At 52.1% G+C, this 27,002-nt stretch overlaps 1 protein-coding gene and 1 long non-coding RNA gene across 6 annotated transcripts in view; one reads left to right on the top strand and one right to left on the bottom strand.

Annotated features, from left to right (window-relative positions):
- SYNJ2 (synaptojanin 2) overlaps positions 1 to 20,385 on the bottom strand; it is a 104,993-nt gene extending 84,608 nt beyond the window's left edge. For all 4 annotated transcript variants that reach the window (XM_023254528.2, XM_023254530.2, XM_023254529.2 and 1 more), the window contains exon 1: positions 20,184 to 20,385. In XM_023254528.2, coding sequence (XP_023110296.2) covers positions 20,184 to 20,310 — 127 coding nt within the window. In that variant the 5' untranslated portion in view covers positions 20,311 to 20,385. The remainder of the gene's footprint in view (positions 1 to 20,183) is intronic.
- Positions 2,054 to 6,565, top strand: LOC109500003. 2 transcript variants are annotated; one of them, XR_006598446.1, is made up of 3 exons: positions 2,054 to 3,218; positions 3,608 to 3,716; positions 4,364 to 4,648. It is a non-coding gene; the product is annotated as an uncharacterized LOC109500003 (long non-coding RNA). The 2 variants fall into 2 exon arrangements; XR_002742529.2 differs by lacking the exon at positions 4,364 to 4,648 and adding an exon at positions 4,677 to 6,565 and having other exon boundaries at positions 2,058 to 3,218.
- Positions 20,386 to 27,002: the final 6,617 nt, after the last annotated feature.

The raw sequence follows: 27,002 nt of genomic DNA, 5'->3' as shown, positions 1-27,002 counted from the left end.
CGGGGAGCTGAGGGGCAAGAACCTAAATGGAGAGGGAGAGGGAAATGGAGGTTGTGTGTAGAGATAATTCTTTGAGGAACTGTGTGTGTGTGTGTGTGTGTGTGTGTGTGTGTGCGCAAGCACGTGCCTATGGGTCTATGTGTCTATGTGTGTGTGTATGTTTATGTGCATGCACGTATGTGCATGTATGGGTATGTGTCTATATGTGTTTCATGCATGCGTGTGTGTGCATGTCGTGTATACACACATTTACGTGCATGTAGGTATGCATGTGTGAGCGTATGTGTGTGCCTGCATGCATGCACTGCTGGAAATGCTCTGGGACAGTAAAAACTGATGTAGTAGGAGAGGGGGAGCTGTGAGGTGGCAATGGCATCTGTCTGCAGGGTAGTGGGTCTCCAGAAACTTGCAGCTACACACGGGCAGCTTCTGGTGAGGGGAAGAGGATGTCACTGGTGCTATCACCAACTAAGCAGGATGAAGCAGGAGGGGGGCAAAGGCACACAGGGCGGGGGGTGGGGGGATGTGCAAGGCAGAGCTAGCGGCTGTGACTCGTGAAGCCAAAGGGGGCCGGCGCGGGACTGTGGCGGGGTGGCAGGTCTGGGACCGCAATCCCAGCAAGGGTCAAAAATCGCTGAGCTGGAGAACTAAGGGCTGAGTTGAAAAGATGGGGGCAGTAGGTGCAGAGTGGACGTTCTGACATAGATGGGGCACCAGAGCATGGCCGTGGGAGAAAGTGGCCAAGCCAGGGTGGGGCACACACTGGTGGTGGGGGGAGGTCAGGGAGCCCAAGACCAAGGTCTTCAGAAGGATCCCCATGGTGACTAGAGGTACCAAACATGGGGGCAAGACTCAGCCTCAGAGAGACCGACAGAGAACAGGGTAAAATCCCCAGGAGGCAGGCAATTCCAATGCAGGGAGATGGGCGATGGGGTTCCTTGATGTGTGTGGCAAAGGGTTAACACAGCCTCCAAGAGAACTGACCTTAGATTACCATTCTAGTCCTGTTTCCCTGGTAACCTGATAAAAGTTATCTGTGTTACTAGACAGCATGGCTTAGGACTGAAAATAGTCCTGACTGGTAGAAGGCATCTGGGCTGAGAGGAACCACAGGTGACCCATCATAACTGTAATGGGGTCATGTGGACACTCATGGAATGAATGAGTCTGTCCTTGGAAGCTCTGCCCCCGACACTGAACCCTGTGGGGAGTTAGACTTCTCTGCAAACAGCCCTGGCACGCACATCTAGTGAGTGAAGTGTGCCTAGGGTCTCCGGATGGCCGTGTGAACGTACAGGGCCACTAGGAGGAATACTCCAGAGAAGGAGCGTGCCCCCCACTGCCCTGCCAGCAAGGTGTGGTTCCTGTCCTAAATCCCCAGCGGGGTCCTGACAGCCTCGATGTTTGGACGAGGCTTGGAAGTCCTCCAGTAGGCACGGTACATTGAGATTGCAAGTTGAGTGCTTTTAGGGAGGAGGGAAGCAGAGTGTCTGGAGGTGGCAGAGAGGGGACTAGGGGGCACACATCCCATCCCCGGGGCCAATGGGCCAAGGGAGTAGAAGAGAAACAGCCACCACCTTAGGCCTACCGGGGAAGGGGTGGCTTGCCCCAAAGCTAGACAAACTTGGCCTGATGTCCCGAGGCTGGGGCTGGTGTCACCAGGAGCAGGAGTGACTGAGGTAGCCAGAATGCGCTCTGCTTCTTAAGACCCGGGCCACACAGACCGTGTTCCTGGTCTGCAGATAGCCAGTCCAGATCAATAATCAAACCAGCCACATGTGTTTTCTTTCTTTCATAATAAATTCCACGATAACACACCATAAGGAAACTCCAGTGAAGCCCAGCCCACATGTCACAAAAAGAAGTAGGTCAATTTAACAATGCCGACAGCCCAAGACTGAGGTACCATTTGTGGCTGCATTCTTGTGCATGATTTTAAACCATCTTCTTGTATTTCAGGGTCTCAAGAGGATAGCAGCATCCAGATCAAGGTCAGTGTCTCCTCCATGAGCTCAGTTCAGACTGGCTTGTGACTGTTCCTTCCAGAGTTATCAGTTTGGAGCTAAAGCAGCTCTTCAGAAAGACAATGGATTTTCTCAGGCAGGCGGATGGAGGTGCAGGAGGGTTGCTAAGCAAAGTGCAAATCAAAACATCAGTCTGTACTGGAAGCTTGAGAGCCAAGATGAAAGCCAACCCGGGAGACACACGTCAGCCCCAATAAGAAACTTTCCTGTACTGGCCACTGCTTCTCTTTCTCACCAAAAAAGTCCAGGCCACACAAAAGAGCCAGGGGGAGGGGGGAGGGCACTGAAAAACACATGAGCAAATGCACTGCCTCCCATCGTGGCTGTGTTCGCCTGTATAAACCAACCAGAGAAAATAAAAGGGAAATTTATCATCGCCTGCAGCCACAGCTGGGAAAACATCTGTGGGACAGGGGTGGGCCCCTCCACACTCCCCTCCCTGCACTGAGGTCAGCTGTGGCTGTGACCAGGCCAGAGGAGGAGGCCAGCATAACAATACCTGTTTCTCTAGAAACATGTGCGTGTTTGCTGGGTACATAGGGGCTGATCCCGTAGCCCAGATCCTTGGGGGCAGTGTTCACCGCCTGACCACAGATCTCATTCCTGGGCCTTCATTCCCCACCCACGCCCCGCCGCCCCCGGCTCTCCTCCTGGAGCAAGTCCTCATGTGTCACCACTCCCTCATGTAACAAGCCCTTCACTTTGCTTCCTATGACTAACAAATTAGGTCCACCGGCCGCCTGGCACTGGAGGTTCTATTTACAGCTATCTTTTCAGTTTCCTCTCTGACTAGCCAAACCAGTTCCTCGGGACATCTCTCTCTCTTCTTCCTTCCCCAGTTATCCCTTCATCTGAAAGGCCCTCCCAGCCCTGCTAAGACCCCACCTCAGAGCCTCCTCCCTTGCAGAGAAGCGCTATTTCCATGCATGCCCCTTCTTATGCTGTAGGACATTCTGGGACGAAGTTGTGACTTTCCCCTTCCTTCCGTCACTCAGCAAGGACTCCAGATGCCCACTCTGTGCCAGATGTTGCTCTGAGCACCGAGGAGAATGGCAGCAGCAGCCAGGCAGGAACTCGAAGGAGCACTGCTTCACAAAAGGGACGTGATCACCTGGGTGGTGCTGCTGGTTGGAGGGCAGACCCATAAGGTGGAAGTCATGGGGATCTTAAGGAAGAGCTTCAGAGGCGTGGCAGGTACCAAAGCCGGGCTTAAGTGTGTCACAGGAGGATGTGGGGTGAGTGGAGATAGCAAGGGAGGACGACCTCTTCATGTGCGGTAATGGTAATGGACCCGGGGTGGGGGGTGGGGGGGGGGAGTTGGGGCCAAGAGAAGGCTTATTAACCTGGGATACGACCTGGGATACGACTGTCTGTCGGTTTAATGATGGAAATCACCTGGCTAGGAAGGGAAGGGGGAAATAGTGGGAACAAAGTGTTTAAAGGGGGGAGGGGACGAGGCGGAAAGAGAGAGAACAGGGGCAGGAGGTCAGCGCTGTAACAGAGGGAAAGTGGCGTGCGCCAGCAAATACGTTAAGTGGTGGGGCTTGTGAAAGTTCTCCTCTTAATTCCTTTTATTTTCTCAGTGATACAGGAAGCAAAACACTAGCTGAGAGGGCCAAGGTGTCGAAGGCTCGAGAAGATGTGAAATAGCCATCGTGCGGCGCGGAAGAGCAACCTGGGTAGGAAAATCCGGTAAGGTGACTGACCAGCGCCGAAGACCCCATGTGAAACTGCAACAAGCCGGCGCCGTAGTGGTTTCCTCCAGCCACTCTCAGCCACAAGGGCGCATGCGTGGGGTGGAAGGGGCGTGGCCTCCTTGCGGGGCGGGGCTGCTCCACACGCACCCAAGGGAGGAGTGTGTGCAAGAGAGCGGAGTGTGTGTGCAGGAGTGGTCACGGCCACGAGGCGCACCGTAAGCAAGAGAAGGGCGGGGGAGGGGAGGGGAAGGGAGGGTGGCGGGAAGGTTGCGGGGCCGGGACACTAAGGGCTGGCGGCTGCAGAACTGTCTGGGGTGTGAGGCAGACAGCGGGTCGCAGAGAAGGATGCCTGAAGCTGAACTTGCAGGTGGCATGGTACCTGGTGCTGGGAAGGTCTAGCGGTGTGAAGTGAATTGAAGGGAGGGCTCGGTCGTGAGGAGGTGAGGCCAGAGAGAGGCCAGAAGCAGGGGCATCATGCTAAGAGGCATGAGCTCACCAGGGATGGGGACAGGAGTTGCGGTGGGAGAACCCAGGAAGCCAGGAGCCCAGCTCCTCTGTGAATGACAGCGTGGCCCGGAGGAAGGGAGACCTCAATAAGGAGGCGTGTGCGTCCACAAGAGTCTACAAGAGCCGTCTTTCTAGGGGAGGAGGAGGAACCCTGGCCTGAGAGTGGCAGTGAGCGACAAGGATGCCTGCCCGCCGCCAGCAAGGCTCCGTCTAGGGGAGTGCGTGCAGGTGGAGGCGGTGTTCCAAGAGGCTGGCGGGTGAGGATCTGTTGAGCACAGGTCACAGTTCCAGTAAGATGAAAGCTTCATCCGTCTACAAAAGGCCAATTCCTATTCTATGTTTTAATCCAGAATCCAGAAAACAGACTATAATTCATTTCTCAGGCTTCTCTGATTTTTAAAAAATTGTTGTTGTTGTTGTTGTTGTTGTTGTTGTTGTTGTTGTTTAGGAGAAAACTAGCATTAGAGACGTGACTGGAACACCAGTCGCTTACCTGGATTAGATGCGCTGCAAAGACACAGAGCTGCAGCCTCGCGGGGGGCAAACACTGTGCACAGAGACCCAGGAAACATGAAGCAAGTTCAACTCTGAGCAGACGCATTAACTGTGCTGTGTTATCCGCATCCCCACACACAGTATTTGGGGTCATCTACTGCGACTACTTTGGCCTCTCCTTCCATACGTGTCTGTTAATTAACCATGCCTGCTCCTTCACAGAGGCCCCTCACAACATTGGGGGAAGACAGTCACGCTATTTTTACAAAAAGGCAGAAGACACCTTCTCAAATGACCCTCTTAACCACATTTCATTGATTTGGGAACCGCCTCCTCTAATTTACCAACCGGCCAAAGGCTTTCTATACCTGGAATTCGCTCCGCCCAGCCTTGGTAACAGAAAAGTCTGTGGCTGGGTCAGAACCCGACCTTTCAATCTCAACCACTTCACAGCACAGCATTCCCCAACGGCACTCCAGGAGACCCTGGTGTGCCCTGACATGTTATGTGTGCTCTGTGAACAGAAGGTTGCACGTGCTTGGGAATCCCTGGGCTAGCTGAGCAGCTGGATTTACCACCCGGCCTGGCAATCTTTTCCATGCTAACCTGAGTGCACATCTCCAGGGGGTGGGAGCCATGTCTGGACCCCCCTGTCATTTACCTGTGAAATCCTTCTGTTCAGCAGCCTCTCTCTGGGGAAGTTCGCCTTTACAGAATGAACGCTTTGCCTGTCCCACACTCCTTTCTGGGGGCCTACTTTGTCCTCCTCAACTCCCCTTTTTGAATGGATGCCATACCTACCGCCTGCCCCAACCCCTGGCAATGGTGGACCCCTTTCTATCTTCTGCCACTCCCGGTGATACCACAACTGCTGTTCATGCCTCAAGCACCTGAGCCCGGCCCTGATGTTCCTCGTGCTGAGCTTTGCCTGAACCTGAGCAGGGGTGTCACCTGGAGGACAAGTCAAATCTGGGCTTGTCTGGAAGCCTGTGGGGGATGACCTGGGAGCCAGTGCATGAGAGAAATGAATGTCTCCTGGGAAAGGGATAAAGGCCTAAGGGGAGAGACAGGTGTGAGGGCACAGCTGCAGGGCCAGGAGGGAGGGGTGACACCGGGTGGAATGCAGTGTCTGTCACAGGAGCCTCCATGGAAGAATGGAGAACAGAACCAGCACTCTCTCGTCGGGCACTGCTCACAGCCCAAGACGGAGTGGCCAGTGCTGGGTCCATGGCTTGGGCCATTTGACTTCTCCCTTTTGAGGATGACTTAGATATGCTTTGCCATCTTTTCTGGTAAACTGTTCTTTGTGATCTACGGGAGCTCTTTTATATCCCATGATTATCAGTCTTTGACCCTTTTATATATTGCAAATAGTTATACACAGTTTCCTTCCAGGCTGCTGCTCGTTTTTAAACTACCTTTATGGTATCTTTTTATACCCTGGAGTTTTAAATATTCATGTAGTCAGTCTCTCAGTCTGACACAGGGTGAAGGCTGAGCAGGGGTCCTTGGGTGCCCCCAACGCTCTGTTTCTGGATCTCACCCTGGTGATATGGGTGAGTTCACTTGGTGAAAATTCATGGAGCTGTACACTTGGGACTCGCTCATTTATATATATTTCTTAAATCTGTCAGGTTTTTTTTTTCTTTTACGACTTCTGAGTGTTACGCTTTGTTTAGAAAGCCTTTCACACTATGAAACTGTGCATGCTCCTCCTATAAGTTCTTTTAATACTTTAAAAGTTGAGCTCTTTATATATATATTTTTTAATTTTTAATGTTTATTTATTTTTGAGAGACAAAACATGAGCAGGGAGGGGCAGAGAGAGAGGGGGAGACACAGAATCCCAAGCAGGCTCCAGGCTCTGAGCTGTCAGCCCAGAGCCCGACGCGGGGCTCGAACTCACAAACCATGAGATCGTAACCTGAGCCGAAGTCGGATGCTCAACTGACTGAGCCACCCAGGCGCCCCTCTTTATATTTAACCTTAATGACCTCTGTAATTTCTTTTAAAGTCTGATATACTATAGGGCTCTAACTTAATTAACATCCACATAGGCTTAACAAAACCTAGGAACCCCATAAAGGTAAACCATCAACTACGTTACTAGATAACAATGCTTTTGGTAAAAATGACCTTAATCGGCCAATTGCTCCCGGAAAGGGAAGAGCCATACGTGAATTATACCTGCCGACGAGGACACCAGGCTCAGGGCTTGGGGGAAGCCTGGAATCTATACCTGTCGGGGTTTTATAAAGGATATGGCTCCTACAGGGTGCAAGGCTTAATGATGGGAGGAGCTAGGGACCCGATGGATGGCTGTGCGAAGCAGTCACCTGCAGGAGCTCCCGGAGAGACCGCTCACTGCCCAGGAGAGGGAGAGCCAGTGCTGTCCTGCGGGCAAGCCGAGGATTCTGCCCTCCTCCTTTCAGACTAGAAAATCCAAGGGGAACCCGATCTGAATATCTGGCTGAATAAACCAAGAGCCCCACGGGGCACAGCACTGGTTGATGACACCAACCAACACCATTCGTTGAATATCCACCTTTTCCCTGGCTGATTAAATCATCACCTAAGTAACAATAAACTAATCTATTTACATAAGACTGTGAGCCCTCTCTTCTATTCTATTGATTTTTGTCCATTATACCGTTCTTCTGGTTTTGTGGTGTGCTTTACTATCTGGGAGATCAAGTCTGTCCTCACTGATCTTTTTCAAAATCTTCTTGGCTATTTTTGTCATTCCTTCATCATTCAGCAGTGTTTCTGGGGCTGCTCCGCACACCAGACAGGGCTGAGAAGACAGTACTGAACAACACACGATGCCCTTTGTAGGGGTTTCCTGGGGCTGCTGGAACAAAGTAGCACAAACTGGGGCACTTAAAATAACTGCAATTTATGCTCTCACGGTTTTAGGGGCCATAAGTCCAAGATCAGGTATTGGCAGGACCCTGCTCCCTCTGAAGCCTCTAGAGGAGGTTCATTCCTCGGCTCTTCTGGCTTCTGGAGGCTCCGGTGGTCCTAGGCTGATGGCCAAGATGTCACTCCAATCTCTGCCTCTGTCGCATGACCGTCTCCCCTCTGTGTATGTCTGTTTCTGTGTCTCCTTTTTTTTATAAAGACACCAATCCTACTGGATTAGGGGCCCACCCTATGCCGGCATGACTTCACCTGAATTTACATCTTAATTATGGCTACAAAGACCTGATTTCCAGGTAAGGTCACATTCAGTTACCGTGGGTTAGGACTTGAACATTATCTTTTTGGGGGACACAACGCAACCCGCACCACCCTGCTCCCATAGAGCCTGCACTCTCATGGTGAACAACATCATGCAATGTATGCAAAAGCAAACACAGAAGTTGCTTTTGGTGACCAGTGGTAGGAAGACAAGAAAGCAGGTGACAGAACGGAGACAACGGGGGCGTGGGGAGCGTGGAGTGCACAGGTTAGTTGCGCGAGGACGGCCAGGAAAGTCTTGCCCAAATCATCGAGTTAGCCCTGAATAAGGAGGCCGCAGCCGAGCAGAGGTCTGGGGGGAGAGCACTGAAGGCAGAAGGCACAGCAAATACAAAGATGAGGCAGGAGCCAGCCGGGGCTGCTCAAGTGGCGTAAGCTTGGGAAATGGCAAGAGAGGAGACTGGAGAAGGAGCCAGGGCAGAGGACGTAGGCGGTGCAGGCTTGAGCAGGCCCCTGCATGGGGGCTGGGGAAGCCTTGGGAGTGGTGGCTGGAACACTAGTTAGGAGGCCAGTCCAAGTGACTGGACTAGTGCTGTACCTACGCAGCGGGGCGCTGGTGGCATCCAGGTATATATGCAGGTAGAGAAGTCCGGATTTGCCAGGGGATTGGGTGGAGTGGAGGAAAACAGTAGGACCAGGATGACTCAGTCGTTTTTGTCCTGAGTCTCTGCCCCACCCATATGGTGCTGCCATTTAGTTTAAGTGGGGGGGGGGGGCAGGGGGGTCCCAGACATACTCCAGTCGGCCCGTTATGTTTTATATCACACTGCTATTGGAATTTCATTGGATTTTACTCATAGATACTTGCATTTATAGATTAGCCGGAGAAGAACATCTTCACATTGTCAGTGTTCCTATCAGAGAATACAGTATACCTTTCCAATTATTTGATGCTTTAGTGAAGTTTTGTAGTCTTCTCCTTTTAGACCTCACATATTTTATTATGTTTATTCTCGGAAACTGTTGTCGCTGGGGGTAGAATCTTTTTTTTTTTTTTCTATTTGATACTCTAATTTCTAATTGACTAATCATGGTGTCTTGGAAAGTCATCAATTTTTCTCTGCTGAGCTTGAAAAGCAGCCAGCTTATTAATTCTCTACGTCTCACAATCCGCCACGTACCTGTCACCCGGCTCCAAGAGTTATCAGCATTTCTCCAGGCTCATTTCACTTGCTTCCTCCCCCCTAGTGTGTGTGTGTGTGTGTGTGTGTGTGTGTGTGTGTGTGCGTACATATGTGTCCATCCATCTGTTTCCCACAGTATTGCCAAACAAATCCCAGACCTGATATTGTTTCACTGCCAGATACTTCAGGATGTGTCTCCTGGCTGTTCTAGGTGCACACTCTTATCACCTGCACCCAAAAGGGTTGACAGTGCTCAGGAGGGGAGCACACACAGGCCACAGGGCTGAGGCTTCTCCTAGAAAGCCCAGGGGGAAGCCAGTGAGTAAGCTAACCAGAGTCACAAAGTTCAACCTGTAAACTTTTCTTACAGGATCACATGCCCAGTCTTCAATCTGGGTCCATTTTCTCTTTGAAGACAAAATTCTTTTTTTTTTTTTTAACATTTATTTATTTTTGAGATAGAAAGAGACAGAGCATGAACGGGGGAGGGTCGGAGAGAGAGAGGGAGACACAGAATCTGAAACGGGCTCCTGGCTCTGAGCTGTCAGCACAGAGCCCGACGCGGGGCTTGAACTCACGAACCGCGCGATTATGACCTGAGCCGAAGTCGGACGCTTAACCGACCGAGCCACCCAGGCGCCCCTGAAGACAAAATTCTAATAAGCTCTCAGCTACATAAATTTCCTGACAGCAAACGAAACCAGAAACCTGAGGCCGAGAGTGCTGAAGTCGGACACACGCCTGAAACCCCCCAAGTCTGGAGCCATCGGCCTGCAGGCAGTGGCATGTCATGACAATTCCTCACTTCGCCTGTGTGGTCTTATGTGACGCGCGCCCCTCCGTTGCAGGGGTAAGCTACAAATTCCAGTTCCACAGTGGGCTTCAAATTTTATCACTGCCATAAAAGTTCGAAAAAGGCCTTTATAGGACTACCTTCTCCAAGGCGGCCTACGGCCCACACGGCGCCTTTCTGTGAATTAGAGAAAAGTGCCCCCTCTAGACAGATCAGCTTAGAAAGCAAGGGACGTGGCGGAGGAAATGGAGGACACTACTGGCTCTCTCTTCCCCTCTGCCCCACGGCTCCTCCCTTCCAGAGCCACAGGCCCCTCCCCTCTCGAGCCACAGGCTCCTCCCCTCTGCTCCAAGGCTGCTGCTCCCCTCTCCCCTCCTGGTGGTCTGCGTAAAAGATAAGCAGATACCACTATTTTTGACCTTGTCACGAGGGCCTGGCTCAGGCCCGGGCTGGTGGCAAGTTATTTCCGGCCCAAGTTTTCCAATATTCCTTTCTTTACCCACAGCATTTAAATAAAAACAAGTCCATTATTGAAGCAGGCCGTGATGCGAGTGTCACAGTTCTGTTTAACCACAGCACATCGATCGGACTGCATTCTATCAGTCACTCTTTCTGCCAGCGGGATCCAGCTTGGCTCCGGACCTCAGTTCTGCTTAATCGCAAAGCAGGAGCCACAGAAAACGGCCTCCTCTCCTTAAAGAGTTTCTCCAACATACAGGATTTATCAGCCATGAATAAGATTCATGGTGAAGCTTAAGTTCTGCAACACACAGTCAATGAAGCAGCTGGAACTAGACCACACATTCCCAGGCACACAAACTCCCCCTCCAGAGCAGACTGTTAAAAAACAAAGCTATGTTTATGTTGAAGGATAGGATTTTCAGAACGTTAATGGAAATTAATAAGGACCAACTAAAGGAGCTATTTACTTTAGCACACTTTATGCTATTTGAATAAATACCTTACTCTGTGGCCCTAATTTAAGCTAAATTGTTACTGCTTTTTAAATTTTTTCTGCTGGTTATCGGAAAAGGGCAGAATCAAGGAGAGATCATCTCATGCATTTTAATTAATTCATAAGTCTCTAATACAAAATGTATAGCAGACATTCTTAGCTCAGACTTAGATCAGAGCCACCTTAGACTTTACCTGGCCAGATAATTTCTCCTAAGATTCAAATGTGGATTAACTCAATTCCCTCAGATAAGGAGCCAGGGCTAGATAGAATTCAGGTCTTCCCTCTCCTACCAGTAGGCCTCACGAGAACATTCTAGAGTCAGACTCAAGGAAAGGGAAGTAGTTTGCTTTTTCTGAGTAGAGATTACCACCACCAATGGGTAATAAGTCAATACAAGTTGAATACAAAAAGGCAGCTGGCCAGTAGAGAGAAGAAACTGTACGTCACGCACTGTTCACCTTAAATCGGCCATTTTCCAAGATCTTGATGGGTGTCCAGGCCACCCGAGTCCTATGCCGGGTCCGAGCATCAGATGTTAACTCCCTGCCCTCTCCCCGCCCCATAGCCCCCAATCCCACATCAATTCCAAAACTAGGAGTGTTTTCGGTGGCCCAGTTCTGCTTCGGACCTCACACTGCTTTAAAGAACAAAGGAATGTCCCTCTTCATTTCTTAGCACCTGGTTTGCCCTCAGCATCTCCTCAGATCTTGTCAGGGGGCAGCAATGGCAGAAGATGAGGACTGTTGGGGCACCTGAGTGGGCTCAGTGGGTTGAGCGTCTGGCTCCTGCTCAGGTCATGATCTCGTGGTCTGTGAGTTTGAGCCCCGTGTCGGACTCTGTGCTGACAGCTCGGAGCCTGGAGCCTGCTTCGGATTCTGTGTCTCCCTCTCTCTCTGCCCCTCCCCGCGGTCATGCTCTGGCTCTGTCTTTCTCTCTCTCTCTCTCTCTCAAAAATAAACATTAAAAGAAAATTAAAAAAAAAAAAGATGAGGCCTGTTCTGGGGGAGTGGACAAATGCAGCACAGCAGCTTGTGGTCAGGGGCTCCAGGAGGTCAGGGAGGGTCGGCTCCATCAGGTTCGGCCTCAGAGAAGGGAGGAGGTGGGGCAGAAACACACAGAGATGCGGGAACAGAATTAAATACTAGCTCCCATGACACTACAAAAGGCTCTCCAGGAGAGTTCCTTATCCTCCAAAAACTGCCGTAAGATTAGGCTCAGACTTTCGTGTTCATACTTTGGAACTGCTCCCAGGAATTGGTTCTCCAGAAGGAGCTACCCTGCCTGCCCTCCTTCGCTACTATGCTCCAGGTGAACCCTCCCGCCTGGAGCCATTTTCTGAACCCGGAAGCTTTACAAGCAAATGGCAACCCTCCAGCTTCGTATGTCATGAGTGCAGACTGCCACCGCCCCAGGACCTGGCCAGAGGCATCCGGCTGTCCCGGACAGGCCCTTTGCCAAGCGCCGTGCCCACGACAGTCGCCCAGTGCCCACCTTGGGTGCAAACCACAATTCTGTCCACCCAGTCGGCACAGTGCCCGAGTTCTCCAAGACAAGCAAAGGTAGGGCAGAAGATACATTCACTCCCTCAGGCATTTCCCCCCACTCCAAATTGAGGGGCTCTTCAGGAAGACACCAGTCCAACATGTTATCTGTTTGATGGTCCTCACACTCGGCAGCATGTCCTGGGGGAGCCTCGACATGCTTAGAAGCCTCCAGGCTAAGAAACCTAGGACTTTCTTCAGAGCTTCGAGTCCTAATCAGGCTCTGTTCTAGGTGCTGGGGACATCCGTATGGAAGGATACCAGGCGCAAGCCTCAGCCCTGCTGGAAGGCAGGACTGAAGCCCACACACTTCTCTTGAAGATGTCCCCTTTGTGAGATCACATGCACCTCTCAGTGGGTAGCTGCTTCCCCAAGCCTGGACACTCCTGTTTACGCAAGCATCGGACAAAGCTCTGGTCACGATGGGGATGCTGTACCGATGCTTACACTCACCAGCACCCCTGATCTCCACCGACCACACGTGTGTTTTGAAACCCAAAATAAGCACAGACACGATGGGACACAGCTAGTCTTTTTCATACACACATTGAATCTTTTTTTCTAGGGAGGAGATTTTTACTAAACATGCTGTTCTCTAGAGCCTCCGGGCGTTGTTCAAATCATGGCTCCGCCACTAACTAGAGGTAGAACCTCATACGAGTTCTTATGCTTGTCTGTGCCTCACTTTCTCCAAGTGTTAAATGGAATCTAATTTGTACCTGCCTCATTGTGAGGATTAAATAAATCAATACATGTCAACCCCTTAGAATAGCACCTGGTACATAGTAAGTGCTCCATAAATGTTAGCTATTTTTTTAATGTTTATTTATTTTTTGAGAGAGTGGGGGGGGGGTGGAGAGCAGAGAGAGAGGGAAACACAGAATCCAAAGTAGGCTCTAGGCTCCGTGCTATCGGCACAGAGCCCGATGCAGGGTTTGAACTCACAAACTGCGAGATCATGATCTGAGCTGAAGTGGGACGCTCAACCGACTGGACCACCCAGGCGCCCCAAATGTTAGTTATTTTTTTCCATAAATATTAGCTATTATTATCAAGTTGGACCAAAGTTTATATTGTCAGCTAAAAATTCGAAGCAGCTTGCAATGAACATCCTTAAAGCAAAATGGGCTCATGATGTATGAGTATATCCCGAAATAAATATCTGTCCATTGATACCAGGATCTACCCTTGATACTAGGTCAAGGTCATACATATTTCTTAAGGTTTTCATTAAATTGTCCTCAAAAATGACTCACATTCACATAATAGTACCCCAGGGCTCCTTCCAGCATTCCTTAGAAACAGAAAGTGCCCATAACTGGGCTCTTTTGTGTTGACCTTGAAGGTAGACCCTGGCCTGCCCACTGACAGCCCCTTATCTAACAGTGTATGGACGACACCTACCCGTGCATGGACAATGTCTACCAGAGCGCAGATGACGCCTACCCGTATGGGGACGACACCTACCAGTGCGTGCACAACATCCACCAGTGTGGACAACAGAAGCACCAGCCACTGCAAAAGCCGCCTGGAAATGCTAGTGCAGCTCAGGGGGGCTTTGCTTGCAAACCCTCAGCTTGGTCAGGTGCAGACACCCTCGCAAGCTGGATCGGATTTTCTCCTTGAGGTGAGCTGGCCACCACACCACCTAGCCCTGCCTAGAAATGCTTAGGGACTCCCCTCCCCCTCCTCATCTTATTCCCAAGTCTGAGCCTGGGGCAGTTCCCCAAGGTGTTAAGGACGCTTCAGGTGGGGGGTGGGGGACAAAAAACCCAACAACAACAGAACATATTCCTCATCGCAGGTGGAAAGGCTGACCCAGTCCCACAATAGAAGCTGAGCGGCCAAAAATCACGCAGTGGGAACTGGGTACCCAAGGAACATCCCAGAAGTGATACCCAGACTTACACAGATACCCAGAACACTTGCCAGAGTTCTGTTTAACAAAATATGTTCTACCCTCTTAGCTTGAGAAGTTCACCCCTGTTGCTAACTGGAAGATCAGGTCCAGCATGTGGCCAGTGGGGGCAGGTGCCCCTAGCCTGAGCCCCTTCTCTTTCCACTGACACCGTCCCCACTCTTGCTTCTGGGCTTCATACCCCTCCGCCAGGGGCCTCATGCACACACCTGAGGACACCCCAGCCAGGGTGGCATGTGTCCACCTCCACCCCTCCGGGCACCCCTGCCACACTCCCTTCGTTGGGGTCTGGAGTGGACACGTGCACTGTGCAGTCTGTCACCGACCCCGGGAAAAGACACGAGCATGTTGGAAACAGACTGGGCACCACCTGGGTAGGAGCCTCCAGAGTCCTGTGTATCTGGACTGAGGTCCAGGGAGGCGGGCGCAAATGGCCCGACTCCTCGTTTCAATGAGAGGCACATGGCAAGCCCCCGAAGGTGTCCCTGTGAGCCCATCAGTGCCATCCCAGGGTGGGGACACTCTGCTCTTCCAGCTGATGGTTTACTCTTCCCATGGGATCACTTTGGTTTTTCTTTTTTTTTTTTATTTAGTTTTTTTTTTAATTTTTTTTTTAACGTTTATTTATTTTTGGGACAGAGAGAGACAGAGCATGAACGGGGGAGGGGCAGAGAGAGAGGGAGACACAGAATCGGAAACAGGCTCCAGACTCCGAGCCATCAGCCCAGAGCCCGACACGGGGCTCGAACTCACGGACCGCGAGATCGTGACCTGGCTGAAGTCGGACGCTTAACCGACTGCGCCACCCAGGCGCCCCCACTTTGGTTTTTCAAAATGTATCCCGGCCAGAGTCTCAGAATCAATTCACACCACCATCTCTGTTCTTGCCCACATCTCAATCCGTCCCGCAAACTTTGAACTTACGCAGATACACACGGATCCAAGTCAAGAAAAAAGAAAAGCCAAGCCAAATAAATTAAAATCTTATTTGCAATCGAATCAATAAAATGTTAGGAGATTCATTTTTCATAAAAAATACAGGGACGTGTGACACAGAACTGAAATATACTGACATATCAATGCTGGGTGACAGGTACAGGGGATTCATTTTTCCTTCTACATTTGTTCGTTTCAACTTTTTTTTTTGTTTGTTTTTTTGGTTTTTTTTATTTTTGGGACAGAGAGAGACAGAGCATGAACGGGGGAGGGGCAGAGAGAGAGGGAGACACAGAATTGGAAACAGGCTCCAGGCTCCGAGCCATCAGCCCAGAGCCTGACGCGGGGCTCGAACTCACAAACCGCAAGATCGTGACCTGGCTGAAGTCGGACGCTTAACCGACTACGCCACCCAGGCGCCCCTACATTTGTTCATTTCAAATGTTCACAATTAAAGGTTAAGGGAGGGACACCTGGGTGGCTCAGTCAGTTAAGCATCTGACTTCGGCACAGGTCATGATCTCGAGGTTCGTGAGTTTGAGCCCCACGTTGGGCTCTGGGCTAACAGCTCGGAGCCTGAAGCCTGCTTGAGATTCTGTGTCTCCCTCTCTCTGCCCCTACCCCACTCATGCTCTGTCTCTCTCTCTGTCTGTCTGTCTCTCTCTCTCTCTCTCTCTCAAAAAATAAACATTAAAAAAAATTAAAAAAAAATTTTTTTTAACGTTTATTTATTTTTGAGACAGGGAGAGACAGAGCATGAACGGGGGAGGGTCCGAGAGAGGGGGAGACAGAGAATCTGAAACAGGCTCCAGGCTCTGAGCTGTCAGCACAGAGCCCGATGTGGGGCTCGAACTCACAGACTGCGAGATCATGACCTGAGCCGAAGTCGGCCGCTTAACCGACTGAGCCACCCAGGCGCCCCTAAAAAAAATTTTTTTTTAAAGAAAAAGGTCAAGGGAAATGTTTTTGAGCCACATGGCCCATAAAAGGGAGGCTGGCAAGATCTGAAATCACATTCCTACGGGTGAGTTATGAAAACGACAGGTAGAAGTACACACTAACCCAGTTTGTGTATTTGTAAATGTTATGCTGAGCAGACCTACCAGTAGGAAAAAAGACCCGGGCATGAGCCTTGGAGGCCAACAGGCCATGCGGCCCAGCAGGGGTGGGGGCGCTTCCCAAGTTAGGAGCCTGGGGCCCCCCATCGGGTCCTACCTGCGCTTCAGTCTTCACCCCAGAGTGCTGATGATATGGCCACTTACTGATTCTCTCAGGTGCTCTTAAGCAGGTCAGACTCTAAGGCACTGACCTGTAATCCCAAGCCACAAAGCCAGGGAAAGTGGGCAAGGCAACAGTTCAGAAGAAGCCTCGCCATTTCACCAATTCAAACAAAGCAGGATATTGTGGCCTCTATATAAACACAGCAGCTGGGAAAACCCAGGCCTGGTGTTTACACAGAAACTTTTCCCCCAGAAGCTCAAAGTAATTTAGGGACACTTACTAATTAACTTAATTAAGTCTCCCAGGCCTCCTTCCTACCCCCATCCCTGCTGCTGACTGTTCAACAGCAGGCGTGGCTGGGGGGCTGGGGGGTGGGGGGGTGGGGGGGGTGGGGAGACCCAGTCCCACTGGCTCACAAACACATGTGTAAACACACAGACACTCACAGGCCACCCTTCCTAGGGGCTGTTTGGAGAACACTGACCTTTGGAGTATCAGTGCTCATTCTGAAAACAAAACCTATGAACAATAGTCACACTTCCCTTTGTGTGGTCCACACTAAGTCTAACAGAGACAAAGGGAAAGACAGCAACTACCTTTTGTCCCAATGTGCCAACAAGAGAACATCTGCATGCTAACTCTGGATTGCGGACCGCAGGGAATTGTTACGTGCTATGGCTTTTCACCTATACTTGAGAAGCCCCCCACTACCAAATCAGCTCACCAAGAAAACTTAGTAACAACTTTAAAAATTGGTGCTTTTAGCTTTTCTGCTTCCGAATTCCTGTTCCCACTGATCTACATTTAAGAGAGATTCTCAACCTAACTCTTTTAGAAGCAGGAATTTAGAAGTATTCCCTCAGCACCCTTCCTGTTAGCAGGCTAGATGGCCTGGTGTGGGGACCCTCTGCAGAGTCACAGTGGAAGAGAAGGACTTTGCCCAGCAACAGACCAACCAAAGATCATCAGCTTTTTTCCTAAACTCACGGCCCAGTTCAAGCCCCTGAGCACTGCCTGGAAATGCTAAGCAGTTGTGAGCCCCTACCCGGTGGTGGAACGCCTTTTCAAGTGTGGGTCCTCATGGGATAAAAAGTGCCTTGAAGAGCTGTGGGATCTCCAGCTGCTCCCTATAAAAGCAGCATGCCTCTGCCACAGGCTTGGCAGAATTTAGGAACTCTCACTGGCTGGGGAGAAACCACCACCCACATGCTAATAAACCGTTCGCTTAGATCTTCCTGGCCTCAGATTCCTCCCTGGGGAGACCCATCACAGGAAATCACAGCCGAATTCAGAGGAAGCTGCCCACAACCTTGAACCTCCTAGAAAGGGCAACCGGTCAGAATTCCAACACCAGCTATGCCGGCTTCCGCAGATGCACGGTCCCACGCAAAAGCAGACATTGAAAGCTTCTGGGGAAAAAATGAAAGTACTTTTTTCCTCCTCAAGGAACGGAAAGCACAAAAGCTAGCCCTTTGAAATCCAGATGGGAATTTCAAGTTCAGAGCCATTCTATCAAATTGTGGCGCGTTTAGGATACTTGACAAGTTTGAAACAACAACTTTCTAGTAACAGAAGGCTATCAGAATCCTCCTCTGGACGAGCAATACCACCAAGCACTACAGCTGCTTTTTAAAAATAGTTTCACTTAGCGTCTGACTTGGGTTGAGGTCATGATCTCACGGTCTGCGAGTTCAAGCCCCGCGTCGGGCTCTGTGCTGACAGCTTGGAGCCTGGAGCCTGCTGCGGATTCTGTCTCCCTCTCTCTCTGCCCCTCCCCGTTCGCACTCTGTCTCTCTCTTCAAAATAAAGAAACATTAAAAAATTTTAAAAAATAATAAAAATAGTTTCACTTAAGAAAAACAGACTTTACAAATTAAGTACTCAACCCAAGTTCTACTGAAAAATGAGTGCTAGGTTAAGTGACAAACGTGGACTACACAGGAGTTCAGGACATGCCAATTCCTTTGATTACATCCTCTGTACTAGAATCCAGCATACTGTAATCCCCAAAGTAATATACATGCATCACAGCCCAACTTCATTTCCAAATGGAAAATATGCATTATACTACTTTCATTAATCATTTTTAAAGTCTTCGCTTTTGGAAAAAAAATAAAGCCCTTTTGTCCAAGTGGCTTCAAAGGAACTCTTAAATAGGCATGAACCTTGCTTAACGCTGCTGTAATCCAACTGAAGGACGTTTCAATCTTTTTGATGAAGTAGGATTTTTGCACCATGAAATTAATCTCTCAGCTCTGATAAATGTGGTATGAAGTAGACATCTGAAATGGAATGGAAATTTCTGCGGTTTTTCTTTCCAAGACCTCAGCAAATGACCAAACTTGGATTGGGGGGGGGACAGAGCGCAAACTGGAATAATCTGATAATAATTTCACCGACGATTCGATGCACACTATGACACTGACAATACTAGAGACATTGTTTCAGTAACCAAGTGACTGAAAACAAGCCAGATGACTATAGGCTAATGACACGCTGAGGGAAACTGAGATAGAAGAGATGATTCTTCCAAGCCCTATCTCCTAACTGAAGGATGCATGCATACAATGCAGGGAAAAAAGACTAGACACTTTGATAAAGTGTTTGTTCTACCTGTGAGTGTACCAGTTGTCCACAACTTGGACAGTGACCTTCCTCTGAGCTGCGTTGAGCTACCAACAAGGTAATATGGTCCAGCTGGACACCAACAGGAAGGCGACTCTCCAGTGTTCATAAAGTTCTAACAGTCCTACCCGGTTTGGCTTGCTTTGGCCATCCTCATGAAGTTGGCCACCAAACAAGAGACGGGGTGGCTGGTGATACTCGGAAGCCATGCGCTGTATTACGTTATAAACACAGCCACAAAGGACTCAGGTAGAGGTGTGTCACCTCAGGCAAGCAAGTTTCATAGCCTCTTCAGGCCTCAGTTTACTCATCTACAATCTGGGGATAATAGTAGCTCTTTTGTGGAATTGTGAAAGTTAACATGAGATCATCACTAAAGCCCTTGGCACAGTGCCGGTCTCAAGACTTCCTGAAGCACAGACATGAAATACACTGGCTGGGCACCCAACTGCAAACACATCCAGCACAGAGGTCGAGTCACCAAGCAGTACATTTGCTTCCAAGTTCTTTCTCTACTTTGCAGAACTGACGCTTCTCGGCCAAGTATTTACGTAGGGCAGAGGTGCCATCAGAGAGGGGTTTCTCCGGCGTCCGTGTTCCGGCGCTTGCGTCCCCATCCCCTCCGGGAGTGAAGCTAGCCCACGCACACCAACGGGCACTCACGGATTTCATCAACAGGTGCAAAAGAAAACGAGCGCCAGGCACAGGGGCGGGGCGGCTTCTAAGTCAATCCCCTGGGATCTCTCTGAATCTGTAACGTGTCCCGGCGGAGCGCGGGGCATAAAAGGCCACAACCGGCTCTCCAAGAACGCGACCGTCAGGCGGGCGCGGTGAGGGCAGACCCCCAGGAGGTGCTGCGGGCCACCGCGTCCCGGGCCCTGCCAGAGGGGCACTCGGGCGTCCCCGGCGTCGCCTCATTCCAACAAGGGCGCCCCCCAGCCTTCGCGCAACTCCCTCCCCCCCAACCCCGCACCCCGGCTGTCTCCACGCCTCCCGGCCATGGTCACCTCGGGGAAGGGAGGTGCCCGTTTCTCGAAGTCTCAGCACGGCGGGCGCCCTCGCCTCGGGCGCCTCTCCCCGGGGGCGCCGTGGGGTCGCACTCACCGAGCGTGGCCACGGTGCCGGCCTCGAAGAGCAGGCAGTCCCCGCGGCCTCGCGCCTCCAGCAGGACGCTGCTCTCCCCCGCGGGGTCCAGCCGCCCGAGCAGCCGCAGCCCCTTGCTCAGCGCCATGGGCGCCGGGGCGCGTCCGGCCCGAGGGCGCGCAGCCCGTCTCCGCTCCCCGCGCTCCCGCAAGTGCCGGGAGTTTCACTTTGCGCCGGCTCCCGGCCCCGCGCAGGCTCCTCCCCGGCCTCCTCCCAGGCCTTCTCTCCCGCCCCCTTCCCCCCTCTCCGCCCTCGCCGCGCCGCCCGGGGCAGGTGAGGGCGCCCGGCCGCCTGGCCGCCTCGGGCTCCCGCTCCGCCGGGGCGCCGCGCTCCCCCCAGCGGCGAGGCAGCTGCGGGCGGCCGGGCGGGCCTGGCGGCGGCTCCCCGCGCCCCCGGGGCTCGCTCTGGGGGCTGATCCCGGGGCGGGGGCCGGAGGGGACGTCCTCCCTGCGGTGGGCGGCGGCCGAAGAGGAAGATTCCACACGTTCCTGGGCGCGCGGGAGGACGCGGGGCGCCCCGGGGAGCCTGAAAACGCCGCTGGACGCCGCGGCCTTCTGTGGGCAGCCCGGGGCCTGGCCCGCGGGGCTGCGACGCTAGAGTCCGGGGCGGAGGCCGGCCCTCGCCAGGCCCAGCCCGAGAGACCCTGGGCCGGTCACTTCAGAGCTAGGTGCCTCCGCTGCCCTGCGGGGAAAGCAGGTTTGGGGTTGGGGTGAGGAGTAAGGGTTGACTCCCAGAAGGGGCCGAGCGAGTGCCCGGCGAGTGCCAAGTGTTCAACAAATGTCGCCTTTTAGTAGCTTTCTATACGTGAGGATATTGTGGTCCACTGGCACACCAGGCAGAATTTGGGGAGATCAAAGGCGTGTGGGCTCAGAGAGAACTGAGACCGTGATCTCTAGGCGTGCCACCTATGTGACCTTGACTTCTCTGGGCCCGCTTTCCTCACCTGTCAGATGGCGGCAGTATCTGTCCAAAGGCTAATCTGCTGGGTGTGGAGTCAGAGGAGGTCAGGGCCCAATGCTTAGGAAGTAACCAGCGGGGCGGCTGCGAGATGCGGAGAGAGGGGTCTCTTCCCTCTCCCTGCGGATGCCTTTCCCCCTCCGTCGTTCAGTCCCTCCTCCCACTCTGTTGGGTATAGTCCTTGACTTCAGGGCCGGCTGTTACCAGCCCGTTTGTACTCGAAGCATATGGACCCCTGCACATACCCGTGCGTCATCCATTATTGTATGCTGCCTCTCGGTGTATGACCTCCCAGCTCAGTCCAGGAAGGCAGGGTCCCTCTGGGCACCGGGTTCTAGCCAGATGTAGGACTCATCTTCAGGGGAGGGGAGAAGGGCAGGGGATTACCTAAAATGGCTCTTGGGGTGGGTTTAGAGGTTTCATCTCCCTCTGCTGTGATGGGTATGTATGGACAGCCCCAGAGATCTCTCCATCGGGGTGTTCCTGTCAGGCTCCCAAAACAGCCGAGCCCCTCTCGCCCCAACCTACTCACGCTGTGGGTCAAGCTGTTTGTCTCTGGCACATGTTCCAGAAGGAACAGAGCCCCCAGTGCCAAGCAGGACGCTGTGGTGCCCTTGCAGAAATTCAGGAATGACCAGGAACGACAGACATTCAATCCTCTGTGGACAACCTCCCAGGTGATGATTTGGGGAATAAAATAAATGTGAACACGTGGCACAGATTCAAGTCATTCCTCAGCCTTCTGTCCTGTTACTCACAAATTCACTTACAAAACAGTGGATATCCCAGGAATGATGCTCATAAGCTGTCCAAACACTTTCATCCTCTACAAGATGGAAATTTTTATCCTCTTAAGAACAGGGTTCCCATGAAATGACACAGACTAGCCTCTGGCCCCCTTTTCCTTTCCTTTTATTTATGTTTTTAAGTGTATTCATTTTGCACGAGAGAGGGAGAGGGAGAGTGTGAGTGGGGGAGGGGCAGAGAGAGAGGGAGAAAGCGAGAATCCCCAGTAGGCTCTGCTCTGTCATTGCAGAGCCCCACTCAGGGCTTGAACCCATGAACCTTAAGATCATGGCCTGAGCCGAAATCCAGAGTCAGACTCTTAACCAACTGAGCCACCCAGGAGCCCCTCCTTTCCTTTTAGACTTGAAGCTCACTTCTTCCAGGAAGACCTCCCGAAATAACGAGGTCCCAGGAGGTACCGTTTGTATGCACTCAGATTCACAGAGGTACACTTCAGCTCTCATTTGCTCACGTGTTGCTTGAGAAGTGTTTTTATATTTCTTTTCTTTTAGCTCTGTTTCCCAAATTAGGACTAAGATCTCAGGGAGGGCCGTAGACTTTTTAACTCTCTCCCTCTTTGGTGCCTTCTGTAGCATCACATAAGTGAAAGCTCTGCCTAGTACATGCTGTATATATTGTAGAAATTTCCCTACAGCGAAGACCAGCCCTTGAGCGTTACAGCTTATAGAATCTAAGACACAACCAGTTGGAAGATGAACCACTCTTTTGTGTACCACTGAGAAAGAAAAAATGCTGCCCGCTAAACTGTGTAATTAAATCGTCGGCCGTACCCTGATTTCAGCAATAGTGTGATGTACATCTTAGGCTCCGCGAACTATAGTGGCTGCTCCCCTCTCTCTGATAACTAGCTGAATGATCCCAGAGTCTGCTGGGTTTTCAGGTCACTGCCCTCTGGTTTGGAGTGAACGGTCAACATGGGGGCAAAGCACTGGCCTGACATGCCCTCTGCCTTGATGGGTCAAGGGTCACCCCGGCACTGGCACATTTAGCAGATGGAGAAAGTAACAGAGCTGGAGACATTCAAGAAAAAGCTCGGCTCTGATACCTGAGTGGAGAGTGCAACCTGGAAGACAAGGAGGCCGGGCCCATCCGAGGGGGAAAGATTGGGGGTATTCGGGTCCTGAGATGTAGCGCTCCTGGAGGTCCCATGAGTGGAAGGGGAGGAGGTGAGGAAGGAATGAAAAGTCACCTCCATCAGCCCCCGGAGTAGGCTGCCGCAGGAAATTCAACTTGGCTTCGCTGTGGGGAGGCAGGCAGGTCCCGGGGAGCCTGGAGCCCAGCAAGCTATCAAAGCAGAGAGAGAAATAGGGTCTTTGACATAAATGAGAGGCTGTGTCTGGGGCCTGATTGCATGAGAGGCCAAAAGGACAGCAAGGAGTCAGAAAGGAGCCCAGTGTTCAGAGAAGGGGACAGTGTGGCACCATCGACGGGGACAGGAGAGGTAGGGAGCAGGCTGGTGGGTGTGGTTGGGGTTGAGCTGAGTTTAAGACAAGGAGGGTCATCCAGTGGAAAAGGCCAGAAATGAATGGTGGAGGCTCTGAGGAGGCTGTGTCTGCAGGGGCACGGAGACAGGCGTCTGAGCCTGGGAGGGGCAGGGGGGAAAGACCGGAAAGAAGTAGCCTGAGAGATTAGAGAAGCCACGGGAAGCAGGGAGTGGTCAGTGGTTTGTCAACCTCAGCAGGGTCTGTAAGAACGAGGACTCAGAAGAGCCCCTTGGTTTGGGTGGCCTTTGAGTGGTTAGTTTTATTAGAGGGTTGTGCAGAAAGCTTGCAAAGAATTGAGGAAGAAATGCAGGCAGTAAGTGTGGTCTGCTGGCTCTAGGGGCCTGGGTGGGAGGAACACAGATATGATGCAGGCAGAGGGGACGGTAGAGGCTTCCTGAGACGGGCTGGGCCTTGGCATGTCAGAGGGGAGACCGCGTGGGAGGGAGAGGGGGCGTTAAAGACACTTCATGGAAAGGACGCGTCCCCTCTAGACATAAGAAGGGAGGCCCTCCGTGCAGAGGGAAGGATGGGCTCTCCGGAGGGAGGGAGGGAAAGGACAGCGAGAGGGCAGGGGGGAGAAGGATAGGAGGCACTGTCCTTCCAAAGGCCAGGCCCTGGCTGAACCCCCAATAAGCAAAAAGGGGGTGAGAATAGGAGCTGAGGAGAGTGGGAAAGGCCCAGAACATTTGCTGTGGCTTAGGGTATCCAGAAGGTGTGTTCCAAATCCCTTGGGCCTGAGGAGATACTAAGACCCTAAAGCTGGGGACAACCTCAGCTGAATCCCCCAGGATTCTTGGCCAATGGAGGCGAATGTCTCAATTCTGTCAGCTCTACCTTAAAAAAACAGGGTCTGACCACTGTTTGCCTCCCCCTCGATTCAAGTTGGGTTCCCTGTGACATACACTCTGAGCTGGGGATCTGCCAGCAAGAGGTGAACTGGGGAGGAGCTGAGGGAAGGGGAAATGAAGGTGAACTGCCGTGGGCCCCACTGACCCCTCGGGACCTCCAGAGTGGGGCGGCCCCTGGTCGACCAGTCTTTGCCTCCAAGGCCAGGCGGCTCCTGCCAGCCAGGAACAGCATTCCAGCCCTGGGAGAATGACTGCCTCCCTCCACTGCATCACCCCTGCCCCCTCCTGGCCCAGGATCATGAGCCTGGAACTCGCCACCCTCCCCACTGGCCCCCATCAGCAGCCATGTTCCCAGAAGCCCACGTCCCCTGTGACTCAGGACCCTTTTCGCTCCCGGACCATCTGCTCCGGGCTCCGCTTTGTTCAGCCAACACACCTAACCTCGCTCTCCTGCTCTTCCTCAGATGCACCGGGCCTTTGCACTTGGAATGCTGCTCCCCTACGTATCCCTGTGGCTGGTGCCCTTCCTCTTTCAGATCTGCTAAAAAATCGTCTTCTTAGTGGGGCCTTCCTGAGCGCCCTCTAAATTTCCTCCACCCACCGAACCCCGTGATGGGCTGAACTGTGTCGCTTCAAATTCACGTTCAGCATGTGACTGTATTTGGAGACAGGGCCTTTGAAGAGCTGATTCGGCTAAAACGAGGTCACATGGGGGGGTCCAAATCCAATCTGCCTACGTCCTTAGATTAGGACACAGACACACAGAGGGAGGACCGTAAGAAGACACGGGGAGAAGATGGCCGTCTCTAGACCAAGGAGAGAGGCCTTAGAAGACCCACACTTACCAACACTGATCTCTGATTTCTCAGGGACGAACAGAAATAAACTTTTGTTGTTTAAGCCCACGGTCTGTGGAACTTTGTTCAGGTGGCCAAGCAGACGGATAGACTCTGTATTTTGTATCTTCTGCCCTGCTTAAATTTTCTCCTTTGCACGCATCACTCTCTAACATAAGAAATCGTTTGTTTGTTTACTTATTGATCGTGTGTCACCCTCCTCTCACTATGTCACAAGCTCCCTGAGCAGGGAGGCTTTTGTGTCTGATGTGTCACTGGCATATCCCCAGTCCTAGGACAGTGCCCGATAGGTAGAGGGATCCAGAGGGGCCAGGCCCCTCTTAGCACCACCTCGTCTTGTGAAGATTCGCAGCTTCTGTGGTTGTTTCGTGACAGCGATTCTTACCCTGACTGATGAATTTATTGAACAAGTATTTACCGAACACCTACTCTGTGCCAACGATTGTTCTAGACGCTGAGGAGATAGCACCACAAAAAACGGAGAAAAGTCCTTGCCCCACAGGGGACATCAAACGAACAAAATGCATAAGATGACAGCTGGCGATAGTGCCGTGCAGACAAGAAAGTGCTGGGGTGGGGGGGCGGGGGAGGGGTGCAATTTTAAACAGGGGTCCCGGAGGGCTTTGTTGAGAAAAGACATCAGAGTTAGGAACCGAAGTAATCGAGGGAATGAGCCCTACTGATATCGCAGGGAAGGGCATTCCTGGCACCAGGAAGAGCCAGTGCAAGTCCTTGAGGAGGGAGCGGCCCGGACAGGGGGCGGTGGAGGGGACATGGGTCACTCTGACACTGGCTTGTGCTCTGAGAGACGGGAGCAGAGCAGTGACATGCTCCGATGCGGGTTTCATCAGACCATCCTGACTGCTGAGTTGAAACCTGAGGGTAGGGCAGAGGGAGAGAGAGCCGGGAGGGTAGAGGGGAGGCCATTGCCGCACCCTGGGGGGTTGCGGGCAGCCAACAAGGAGGATGGAGGGGGATGGAGAGAAACGGTCCTACTCTGGGTAGGCTTTTGAAGGGTGAGCCGGTGAGCTGTGCTGTCAGAGCAGGTAAGAATATGAGAGAGACACAGGAGTCTGGACGACCCCATGTTTTTGGCCGAGCGGGGGCAGGCCCGTGGGGTAGGACACCCGGCAGTTTCGGTGTCCTGGAATCCAAGGGAAGGAAGCCTCTCAAGGAGCTGATGGCAAAGGCTGCGGCAGGTCCGGCAGGACGAACACTGGGGTTCGGCCAGGTGCCGGTCCCGGCTGTCCCCGTGGAAGCATTTGCAGAAGATGGGTGGGGACACACTGTTTCTTTTTTACGGCGCATTTCTTCTGGTTTCACCCTGTGTGTGCTCACGGATCTAGCTATCGACTTCAGGTGATTAAAGGCACACAGTAAACGTGGAGGCCGTGACTCTGAACCCCCTCGGTTTCCCCGGTGAAACACTCTAGGCTCCCGTGACTGCTCCCCGTGCCTCCTGGTCTCCATCACTCATGTTACCCTCATCGCTTTCTCGGGCTGTCTTCCAGTTCCCCCACTTCTGAAAGCCTGGTGAACACGCCCGACACAGTTCTCTGACGAGGCTCTGACTCGTGTGGGGCATAATTAAGGGGATGCTCCATACGGTTTTCTGGATTCCCTTCCATTTCGTGTACCTTTGTAGTTTCCCTAAAAGGGATTCATGAAACGTACGACTAATTATGACTTAAATGTTACACCTGAATAGGAGCTTTCATCTAAATACACTCACAAATGAGAAAATACGCTATTGTCAGACCACACGCCCCATTCTGGGGTTCAGAACACTATGATCACTGTGAGTATGCTGGGAAAACAAACCAACCT

This window comes from Felis catus, chromosome B2 (assembly GCF_018350175.1).
Source record: "Felis catus isolate Fca126 chromosome B2, F.catus_Fca126_mat1.0, whole genome shotgun sequence".
In the NCBI taxonomy this organism is placed as follows: Eukaryota; Metazoa; Chordata; class Mammalia; order Carnivora; family Felidae; genus Felis; species Felis catus.
The sequence above is the reverse complement of the archived record's forward strand: the minus strand, read 5'-3'. Positions and strand labels throughout refer to the sequence as shown.